The sequence below is a fragment of the Carlito syrichta genome, unplaced genomic scaffold (assembly GCF_000164805.1).
Source record: "Carlito syrichta isolate Samal-C Ts95f unplaced genomic scaffold, Tarsius_syrichta-2.0.1 Scaffold312495, whole genome shotgun sequence".
Lineage (NCBI taxonomy): Eukaryota > Metazoa > Chordata > Mammalia > Primates > Tarsiidae > Carlito > Carlito syrichta.
In genome coordinates, this window is record NW_007256591.1 from 39,660 (window position 1) to 52,175 (window position 12,516).

At 34.6% G+C, this 12,516-nt stretch overlaps 1 protein-coding gene across 1 annotated transcript in view; it reads right to left on the reverse strand.

Moving 5' to 3' along the window:
* C6 (complement C6) overlaps window positions 1-12,516 on the reverse strand; it is a 74,416-nt gene that overhangs the window by 24,410 nt on the left and 37,490 nt on the right. The window contains exon 9 of the mRNA XM_008069914.1: window positions 7,858-7,980. Within this exon, the coding sequence (XP_008068105.1) occupies window positions 7,858-7,980 (123 nt within the window). The remainder of the gene's footprint in view (window positions 1-7,857; window positions 7,981-12,516) is intronic.

Below are 12,516 nucleotides of genomic sequence, written 5' to 3' on the forward strand. Positions count from 1 at the left end.
GCAAGCCTGTGGAGAAAGAAAGAAGAAAGGATAATAAAGAAGGAAGGAAAGAAAGAAGGAAGGGAGTGAGGGGAAAATGAAAATAAAGGGAAATAAATTGAAGAGATCAATAAAACACTTTTTTGAGAAGGGTTATTCAGTGGTAAAACAATTAAAATTCCTGAGTTAGGGAAGAGTGCTTTCTGAATGGAAGACTGATGTGGCCCTGAAGCAAAAGGTAAGTCTTGTCAGGGAGATGATGGCCTCACAAACCATGAGTGCATCATGGGCAAGGACCTGGAGCCAGGCTCTGGAGACAATCTATGTAGGCATCAATTAGCGTTGAAGTAGAAGGCCCAGGTAGGTGAAGAGCAGATTTGAGAGCATCTGGATGCAAAGCCAAGGAATTGACTTTATTCTCTAGGTTTAGAAACAACTGAATTTTCCAGAAACAATAAAAGGTTTTGAGATAGGGAGTTCACACAATTTGGAAATATTAACAGTGCTGTGTCAACTGAGTAGCAGTGAATTACGGACAAACCAGGCTGGAGACTATTGTAATAGTCCCTGACTTGACCGTGATCTCTTGTTCCTACAGGCTGAAAACTGTAGGTTCATATTTGATGTTTCCTCAACCCGATAGCTGTGAATCAATTCAGTTTCCTACATAGCTCTGATTCTGATCTAGTATCATCTCACATTTCTAAGAAAACTTTTCTACTGAAGTATAATATTCACATAGAAAAGTACACAAATCATAAGTATACAGTTCAATTAATTTTTAAAAAATGAACAGCCATCTAATCACTACCCACATCAAGAAATAGAACACTAGCAGCACCCAAAAGCCTTCTTCATGCTTTCATTGTCTTATCTCATTCTCAAGTGCAAATTCCAGTTTTATTATGATTGCTATAGATTAGCTTTGCCTATTTTTGAACTTTATGTATAACAGTATAAAACATACTGTTTTGTGTCTTGTTTCTTTCAGTTTAGTTTATGATTGTGACATTCTTCTATTGTGTGTACCAATAGTTAATTCATATTACAATTTTTCCATTGTACTCTTGATAGACATTTGAGTTATATCCAGTTAATGAATAATGCTACTTTGAGCATTCTTGTACACTACTTTTGCTCTATATTTGTGCATATTCCTGTTGGATGCATACCTAGTAGTTGAGTTTCTAGGTCATATATATGTATACATACACCCACACACACATACATACATATATTCATTTGCTTTAGTATTGCCAAATACTTTCCAAAATGGTTTTTATCAATTTATACTTCTACCACAGTGTATGGAAGGTTGTGTGGTTCTATATACTCTGCCAACAATTGTCAATTTAAAATGTTTCACCATTTGTATGAGGTAGTATTTTTGGTTTTAATTTTATTCTCCTAATTCCCAGTAATGTTAATCATCTTTTCATATGTTTATTGGCTACTTGACCATGTTATTTCATGAATTGCTTATTCAATATTTTTGCCTATTTTTAAATTTCTACTGCTATTTTCCTATATTATATGTCTTTACTATATGTCACTTAGGCAACTACAAAATAATAATACCAGATAGGAAATGAATATTTAATATAGGTCAGGCTTTTTTCTTAACAATTTGTATAGATTATTTACTTAATTCTCACAATAAGCATATGAAGTAAATACTACTATCATTGTTATTTTACATGTGAGAAACTCAAAGCAAAGGTAGATTAAGCTCTTGATGTTGGCTCCATAGCCAACCAACAGTAGAGTTAGCAATTGAATATTGGCAATCTGGCCTACAAATTTAACCTATATGCCATGTATTTAATATATCACAGCTAACAATAATTTCTATAAAGGACATTTAACTTTCCTACTTAATTTTTACTATTTTTCTACTGAATTCAGCAGAGTGCCTTGTCCAATACTAAGTCTTTGAATTTCTTGTTAAGGGTTAGGCATTTTAATGGGAAATTGCATACTATATTAGTTTCTTAAAAAATCACAATGTTCTTTATAGTTTTAAAAGTTCTGAGAAGTTCTTTTTAATTCTGTTATACTCATAGTTTTTCAGTTTAAAGATGGAACTCTCTTTTCACATATAACATCTATTAGCATCCAGCAGATCATATGAGTGATAATGAGAATTTTTAATAGGATTAAGTCCAAACTTTTTTTTAGGAAGACATGTAATTCTGTTTAATATGAACCATATCTACCTTTTCAGCTTTATTTCACAAATTTATGCTTGAGACAAATAGAAATACTAATTTTTTCATTTATATATTTATCCTTTGTCTTTTTAGGATTCTGTTTCCTTGTCTATAAAATAAGGGTAACAATTGTACCAGTCTTATAGGATTATTGTGAGGATTAAAAGTTAATACACAAAAAATACTTAGAGCAGTCCCTGGAACAAAGTAAGAGTTCAACAAATTTTGATTATTTATCCATTTATTTCTTTTAAGCATCCATGTATCCATTGAAACACATCTATTAAATATTTATAATATGTTAGTGCTAAATACTGAGGATGTAAAGACCACATCACTGTCGAAAAATTTGCTTTCAGAGGAGAAAATAGAAAGTAAACATAACACGGTGTGATGAGTGCCATGATATTGTGTATATAGGTCACGGTGAGAACAAACAAGAAGGCCTCCAACCTTAATTATGAATAATATTGGAGGTGTAAATCAGAAAAGGCTTCTTAGACTGTCCACTAAAAATTATAATTTAAGATTTTGTTGCTTTAAAATAATGATTATATCTTTAGCACATTAGACACCGAAGCAATAGTATTCCCCTTGTTTGGTCTTAGTTTTATATATTAAATGAATTCCGTTCTCATTGCCTTATCTTTGCCCATTACTTCTTTATTCTTGTGCTCTGTAGTCATCTACTGAAGTAAATATCTTGATAGTAATTTTTGTATATGTTTTTAAACCCCCTTTATCTCTATCATTCCTCTCATAACTGAAACTGCATAATGGGATTTCTATACATCCAGCCTTATGCTTGAGGGGACTCAAAGAGAAAAAGACTCAACCTTTGTCTTTTGAGCTCTCAAGTATACTTTTGTAAATCTAGCAGAAATCATAGATTTGAAGTCAGCCTCTTTAGAGAGAAAAAATTAATGAACTCAATGTTTTAATTTAAATTCTGAGAACTAAACATTTTAGGATTCAGATCATAGAATTTATAATACCAAACATAAAATAAAAACAAAGTATAATAACATAAACCACTTCACTTCCCGAAAACAGAAAAGATTTTGAACAGTTGGAAGAATGGTGGATATTGCAAATGTGGTAACTAAAGTTTAGACTTCGTGGATTCCTCAATGCAGACTTAGTATTCTACCACTTGGAGCAGAGTCTTAAGAAGGATGATGGTAAAGAAATATTTGCTAGACACTCATACAATGGGTGTTCAAAAAGTGCATGGAAAATGTATATTATTAAAAAAATGCATGGATTTCAAAAATTCTTGCACCAAAATAAACCCATACTAATGTGTTATAATATGTCTGAAAGCACAGAGAAGAATAACACATCAGTTTGAAAAGGGCCCCATTAGAGCAACTTTAATTCTACTAAAATTGAAGCAAGAACAAACATCAAATTTATGGTAAGTCTTGAATGGAAAAATGGTGAAATAATTAGAAAGGTTTATGGGGATAATGCCCTCTAAGTAATAAGAACTCAGCCATTTACAAACACAAAACTCATTTTAAAAGGGAAGAGATGATGCTGAAGTGGAAGCTCTCAGCAGCATACTGCCCGCATCAATTTGCGAGAAAAATAGTGTATTTTGTTTGTACCTTAATTGAAAGTCACCAATGATTAACAGCAGGAAAAACTGCCAACACCATAGAAATCTCAGTTGGTTCAGCTTACAGAATTCCAACTAAAAAATTAAAGTTAAGCAAACTTTCTACTCAATGGGTGCCGAAGCTGTTGCACCTAGATCAACTGCAGACAAAAGCAGAGCTTTCAAAGAAAACTTTAAACAAATGGGATCAAGATCCTAAAACTTATTTTTTTTTTTTGAAGTATAGTAACAGGGAATGAAACATGGCTTTACCAGTAAGGTCCTGAAGACAAAGTAATGGCTACCAAGAAAAGGTGGCAGTGGTCCAGGCAAAGCAAAAGCAAACAAGTCAAGAGCAAAGGTCATGGAAAAAATTCAAGGCATTTTGTTGACTTTCTGAAGAGCCAAAGAACAATAATATCTGCTTATTATGAGAGTATTTTGATAAAGTTAGTCAAGGCTTTAGCATAAAAATGCCTGGGAAACCCTCACCAGAAAGTCCTTCTGTATCACGACAATACTCCTGCTCATTCCTGTTATAAAACAAGGGCAATTTTGCAAAAGATTCAATTGGAAATCATTAAGCATCTATCTTATAGTCTTGATTTGGCGCTTCTGATTTCTTTTTGTTTGCTAATTGAAAAAAATATTTAAAAGACACTTTTTTTTGGTTTTCAACGTAAAGAAGACTGCATTGACATCATTAATACCCAGGACCGTAAGTTCTTTAGGGGTGGGCAAAATGGCTGGTATCATCATTTACAAAAATAGCTTAAACCTGATAGAGATTATGTTGAGAAATAAAGTTTGTATTTTTAATTCATTTTTTTCTATAAATTTTTGAAGCCCTCTCATATACATTTTATCTAATCTTCTCTAGTAGTAGGATGGGAATGGTGAGCCCTGCAGAGAATTTTTTATATCCAACATGGTACCCAAGCAAGTAGTCCCTTGGGTAACCTTAAAAGTCCTCATACTTCACTGTGGTGTAAAGAAAACAGGCAGGGGTTTTCTAAACTCTAAAGAAGGTGAGGAAATCTTGAGAGAACGTTGTAGTCTCAAAGGAACCTGGAATTAGCTGGTATGAGAAAGATTCAAAGGGTGTGAACCTCGTAACCAAAGACCATGGCAGGACCATTGACATTGGCAGTAAGGGCTAGTGCATAACGGTGAGAACCAGAGGAGTCAAATGGCCTATTAACTGAAGCCAGCAAAGGCAAAGGGCAACATGTTAGCAAAGGTCTCATTTTTGTTCTGATGCTAGGATACTACCTGACTGTCCTCATTCAACGTGTATTCATATGCATGTGCATGCACGAGGCACACACACACACACACACACACACACACACACACACACACACACTCTTAGATTATTTCTGGAAAGCAGCAAGGAAAAGGGTAAGGGAATTTTTAGCTTGACTACAATTTGAAAATTGACACTGAGAATGACTGTGTTACATTACACTGGCAACTTCATATTTTTTTTACTACTTAGAAGAAATGGGAATCTGAAAGATAGGTTAGGTTCCATTTTAGAGAAATAAAAGATATACTAACTTTGAACATCTGCATTATTCCAACTTTTTTTTAACTCATTTTTTTGTTGCATGGATTTTACAGAAGAGTATTTTTTAGTAAGTACTCAAAAATGTATATTCCCAGAATTCTGTAATGCTTTGAGATGTCTTCCTATTACCTTTACATATGAACATGTTCTTCTTTCTTTCAGAAATTTCCAGACATTACTCTAATGTCTTGTTACACCGAATTTTGTCATGGAGTAATCTGAGACCAGTTTGATTTTTGTTGTTGTAGCTGTTTGGTAGTAAAGCTGTTTTTTTCAGCTAAGATACTTGTAGAAGTCATGGAAAAATCTTTGATTTTAAGAAATTAATGAGAATTTGTCTTGAAGTTGCATATTTGAACAATATTTTCTGTATATAATAAAGAAAAATTTTTTCCTTTATTTCAGAGACATACTCACAGATAGTTTTTTAAAATACAATTTTTACGTTAAATTTATTGGAATATCTGTTTCAGGTACACTAATTTTTTTGTATTAAATTATATTTGTCATCTTTCTCCATTAGATTTTCTTTATAATATCTGAATTTTTATGTGTATTTATTGTGATTACTTTAGATATTTCTTATATGTGATTAATTTATTAATTTTATTTTTAGACAATTATGTTTTGTCCTTGCAGTATCTACTTTATTTATAATTATAATGATGATATTTATTAATGTTTGTATTTGTACCTTAGCTTTGAAATATCTCTTTTAAATTAACTATTGTATTTAATATTTTTATCTCTCAGCTCTTGATTTATTGAAGTCATATTCTTATTAAATTGCTTCATTGGATGATAAACTGATATGGAATCTGTATCTTTTTAAAATTACTATTACTAGATTATTTGTTTTGCATGCTATATGCTTTTTTACCCTCTTTTTTTGCTGTAATAGGAATGTGCAGTCATCAAGTTAGTTCTCATTTTGTTTATGCTTAACAAAAGCATCTATATGTAGACATCTATATGCTGATATTATATTTAAAATTATCTATTTATTAGTATAGTAAATATTATATGTCTTTGTTTCTTTTCTATCTTCATCATGAAAATGTAAGCTTCAAATCTGAGAGTATCTGCGATTTTTCTTTTCTTTGTTCTGAGCAGCATCAATAGCAATCAGTCAGGCAAAATAAGGGTATAAGAGAATTTTGCAGAGGAAGGACTTATTTATAATGGCAAAGCATAAGAAAGAGCATGGCTTGTTTAGGAGCCTGCATAAAGCTTAACTATGCAAAGAGAGGCAGGAACTTATCCTTAAGACCATGTGGAATGACGACATGGTCAAAGTGTGAAAATTTCATGAGTAAGACTTGCCATGGAGAAGATTTCTCTCACTGAAATGCTAGAATAGACTAGAAGAAAGCAAGAATAGCAGCAAGGAGACCAGTTAGGAGACTTCTGTGATAATCTTGGTTGGAAATAATCTAGGTGTGCCCATGGAAACAAGAGATTGAGATAAGTTGGACAGGTAATTAGGAGGTAGCATGGATTGTACACATGGGCACTTATTGGACACAGAGGCTAGAAAGAGGCTATAATCAAAGACAACAGCCAGGTTTCTGGCTTGGCTGACTTGGTTGATGAAAATGCCATTTATCAAGTCTGAGACTGCTAAAGGAGAGAGAAGGTGAAAGGAGCCAACCCGTTGCTGGTCACTACAAGAGAGTCCTTATAAACATGTCATTTATTCTTCACAACAGTCCTATTAAGCTATAAGGTGAAGGCTGTGCTGCTAGATAATGATCTGAACCATGGACAGCAGGGAGAGAATATGAAGTATGGAATTTAGAGATATTCCAGCAGACATATTTAATGGATAGTAGGTGTCCGAAGCTGGGGATCAGGATATCCAAGAAGGTATGTTTGGGTTGGGCTTAGGAGTGAAAGCCCAAAAGCAGTGGTTGAAACTCTGGGAAAGAGCAAGATATTCTGCAAAATCTGACTTCTTTTTTCAGCAAGTTTGCCTGGATTTACTTTCCCCATTTGCCAAAGTCTTCTGCCGTCTTCAACGCATAGCCACCAAATAATTTGCTACACAAAATCTGATGTATTTTGATCTCAGGATTTCCTTCTACCTATTTTCTCCTGCCCATAGTATTTTTATAACTTTAAAAAAAAACCCTCTTAGATCCTTATCAGTCAGTATTTTTAATGGATATTTATATGCATCCTAACTTTGTAAGGTGCTGGTTCCCACCCATATTTACTTCACAGTGCCTAATATTGAGTTCTGCCCATGGGAAAAATCAACAAATTATTCACTAAATTAAGCAATCTAAGTATAAGATAAAGAAAATATTAACCATTTCCCCTTTTATGTAGTGCTCATGATATTTTATTTGTACCAGCCCCCATCTTCCAACACCCAAAGAGGGCTCTGAGGCAAATAAATGAAATAAATGAAAAGTTAAAAATAGCACAGTCAAGTCCAATATTGTTGGTAAATGACAGCCAGCATCAGGGAACTGGATAGGAGAGAATACTGTTACCTTCATATTTCTCTGACAACTTGTTAGTGGTGCACCGATGTTCCACTTTTTTTTTCTTAAATCCTAGAATACGTTTCTTTGTCTCAATCCGGACACAGTTTCGGGATTCTTCCTCTGTTAAACCTAGGGAGTGGAGTACAAACCAAATCCACTCAGAATTCAAAGAGGAACATGAGGCTGTGGTCACTTTTGGAGCTACAGATACTCAATGTCAGCTTCCTCTTCCCCAACCCCCATAAACTTGAGATATTAACAGCTTTACCTACAGATTTAATCTGTGCAGGTCTTGAGATAGTCCTGAAGAGAAGAGTATCTGAGAGTTCTTATCATCTCTCCCTTTAACACTGATCCTCAGAAACACATATGACTAACTGCAGCTTATTCATGGGCCCCTGTTGGCCTCTCTTGGGTTGCCTGCTCCATTTTGCCACTCAACACATTAGAGCTCTAAGCTTGTTCTTTCTACTGGTCACCACCACTGTGTAGCCCTACAAATCAAGAGATTATGACATGCTCTGGTCTGTTTTCTACTGTAAGGTCTACTTTCTGAGCCATCACTGATTCTGTGAGATCTGAGTCTATTTCACATGCTTCCCTGTTCATCACCTAAAACGCAAATCTTATTGGCCATTTCTTCTTCCCTGATCTCATTCTCATACTTCTCTGTGCTTTCTCTTTCCTCTTAGTGCACTAAGCTGTTCACTCTGCTCTTACTTCTAAAGCCTTTTTATTTTGATTTCATAAATTCTGAATTTCTTACCTATGAACTCTTTTTGCCCTCTTCCCTAGTTTTTCTCTCCATTTCCTTATGTTGATTCAAGACTGAACTTGATACTGTCTTTCCACTTGTCTTCATGGGAAGTTGATACTGCTTTATTCCCAACCTATTCAGGTGTGGAAGTTGGGATCAATATCTTCCTAGTTTCCTGGTGTTGCATTCATTGGATTATTTCCATAGTCTTTTAAAGTTAGTATTATTATTTGTTTTCTTTAATTTTAATTCTTCATAACTTGGAATCCATAGTTTTTAAGTCTTACAAAAATCCTGAGGCTCAGGCCGTTCTTTAAGTCTTCATTGTTCTTTCCCTTTACCAAACTCCAAAGCATCATTTGTGGAAGATTTTGGCATCTGAATCATTGCCACCAAAATGTTTGTGATCATTCTCAATGATGTCAAAATCTGTGTGTGAATGGAACAGTGCAGGGAAATAGAGCTAGCAACTTTGTTGGCTGAGCTGGTACTACCTACCTGGAGTGTTTTAAGGAAAATCAGTATTTCCTTTATTTATTTATTAAATTTTAAATCAAGGGAATTCAAATGCATGTTTGTTACATGAACATATTGTGTCCTGGTGGAGATAGAGCTGTAAATGTCAACAACTGATAATTAGAACTGCAGATTACATTAAGCAGGGGCAAATGTTTTCAGAACTTGAGGCCCTGATAGGATATGATGCAGAAATGAGAAATGAGGCTTGGTAGATGCAAACTGGTCTGCCTACCTCACTTTTTTTGGTGATAGTTTGTACATTTGAAGAGATGCATTATTAGTTGGGAGTAAAAGATTCTTGATTTGAAGCTCTCATGTTTCCTTTGCATCCTCAACTCTAACAGAAAACATGGCTGTTTCAGTCTGGTTGAATAAATTGGATTCATTTTTCTTCTGGTAGCATTGTTTTTATAAGTGGGTCACTCACAATTGCAATTACTCTTTCATTTAGTTTTTATTATTCACTAGTGAAAATTAAGTTGCATGTTTGAATTAATTAACTCTAACATATGCATTAACTATAAAATTAATTTCATTTTCAGAAGGCTATGTTGAATTCTTGAAGATGCAATGATGAATTTTTTTATGGTATTGGACATATAGTAATTAAAATACCAGGCTTTTCATTAATAAAACAAACAACAACAGATGCTGGCGAGGATGCAGAGAAAAAGGAACACTTCTACACTGCTGGTGGGAATGCAAACTAGTGCAACCTCTTTGGAAGACAGTGTGGTGATTTCTGAAAGAACTAGAAATTGACCTTCCATATGACCCAGCAATCCCCCTATTGGGAATAAACCTGAAGGAACTCAAATCATTCTATAAAAAAGATATCTGCACATGCATGTTTGTTGCAGCTCTGTTCACAATAGCAAAAACATGGAACCAACCATGCTGCCCATTGAAGCTGAACTGAATAAAAAAAGTAGTACATATACACAAAGGTACATATACACAATGGAAGGACAAACATACGGACTTTGCAGCTACTTGGATGGATTTAGAGTCTGTCATACTCAGTGATCTAAAACAGAAACAAAGAACTGAGTGTCATATGTTCTCACTCATAAGTGGACCTTGAACAATTATCATGATACTATAAGAAAGGGATTGGCAGTAGTGAGAAACTGCCAGGGGAGGTGGGGCACACCTCATCAACAAGGGTACCTGCATAATGAACATTTGTACACCTAACCTGAATTGTATGCCACATATTTAAAATAAGAAAATTAAAAGTTAAAAGAAAATACAAAGTACAGAATGCTAGACAGTGGTGTCTGAGGCAAATACTGGATACGTCTGCAGCTTTCAGCTATATTGTGAAAAAGGTGACAATTTAGAAAAGATCATTTCACTTGTGCTTAACGACAGAAGTCTGTGGCCACCAGCTTCAGATTTTTTTAAAAAAAATTTTCACCTGCTCTCAGTATGGGAAAGTGAAAAATTTGCTGATCGTAAATGTATTCTACTGAAGCATCTGGCCTCTGAAACCTGAATGTCTCTCTGATGTGTGGCATAAGGATGAGTTTTCAGTAATGTCCTCAGCTATTCTCACTGAGCAAGAGGCAAGAGTAAAAAGCCAAACTGATAAATAGTGGGATGAATAAATTTTTTACCTCTGGTTCAGAGCAGAGAATGACTTCAAGACAAAAATACTTCAAAATTACCATCTTGCATGTTATGATATTTTTATTATTTAATGTTTTCGCTATATTCATGAAATTTTTTTCACCTTGCACACTGAAGCAATGTCAACTTTTATACAAGGTTTTAACTTGACTATGGAACACTGAACAATAGAGGAGTAAATCAAGGGATGCAAATAAAAAACAATGTAATTTTGTTTTATTCCTTTTGAGAGAAAGAAAGTACTATGCAATATTCAAGTCATTTTCCAAATTTTTTTTTTTTTTTTTTTTGAGTTGGAGTCTCACTCTGTCGCCCAGACTGGAGTGCAGTGGCCGCTCCCGGCCACCGCAGCCTCGACCTGCTGGGCTCCGGTGATCCTTCCGCCTCAGCCTTCCAAGTAACTGGAACTACAGGCGCGTGCTACCACACCCAGCTAATTTTTTGATTTATTGTAGAGATGAGGTCTCATCAAATTGCCCAGGCGGGTCTCGAATCCGCGGGCTCAGGAAATCCACTCACCTCGGCCTCCCATAGTGCTGGGATTACAGACTAAGCCACCAAACCCGGTCCATTTTCCAAAAATTAATGATGAAGGATAGCATTCTTATTGAATATAGGATAGCAAAATTAAATCTATACTCTAGTTTCATGTTATGGTAGTAAAGAAAGAATGGAAAGAAAGAAAAGAGAAGAGGTAAGAATATATATGCATCTAGAGAGTGAGCAAAACTAGCCAGACACTCACTAGAGAATTCCATTTTACTGATTGCTTCATTTTAACCACAATGAAAATGTTACAGCAATATTATTATTGTGACTTGGAGAAATATATCCACATATATTTTCTATATTATTATATTCAGTATATGCATATATTCTGAATATAAGAATATAGAATATGTCTTATTAAATATATGTATATATATGCATGTATATACACACCGTAAATACTTTTATATAGTATGTGTATGTATATGTACATGTATATATGAATATACATGGTATTTATTTTGAGTTTCCTGTCAGGTCTGAAAGTCAAGCTCTTTTTCCTTCATTATGTGTATCTGTCAGATCTCTATAGAGAAAGAGATAGAAGGAAAGAATATTTCAATAGAAAAGTATAGCATATTATCATTCATTGTGGAAATAGGGCTTCAACTATTGAAACCCTGGATAGTTGATTAAAGGTTTACCCAGTTCTTTAACCAACCCATCTTTAAGCACTTAGAGGCTTTTCTCTGAATGCATGATACATCACTTATCAAGAGGGAAATTAGTGTCTGGGCTATGGCAGAAGTGACCAGAATACTATTATCTGAGGGTGATATGAAGCCAAGTCAAGGGCCAGAATTTCCCTCAAACGTTTGCTCAGCATTAGTATTGATGCTATTCGTAGTGGCAGAAGACATTACATTCATCATGCAACCATTGCTCCAGTGGAAAGAATGACTGAAAGGAAACCTAATGGGCAGGCAGTGTGGAAAGCCTGTAATGGCACAAACCTTTCGGATTTAGTAAACATATCAGGTAAAATTTGTTGAAGTTCTTCTTATGGAAAATCCTTCTAAAAGATGTTTATCCCATCTCCTCTTTCAGGCAGCAGATCATAAGGGACATCTGATCCCTTATGATTTTGAAGGACTTGGGGAAATTGTATTAAGAACAGAGAAACTGGAACTCTATTGATCCCAGGGCTGCCCTGATGCTGTATTTTTAAATAAGTTCCTGGTTTCTTCTGCACAAAAGGTTAATAATAA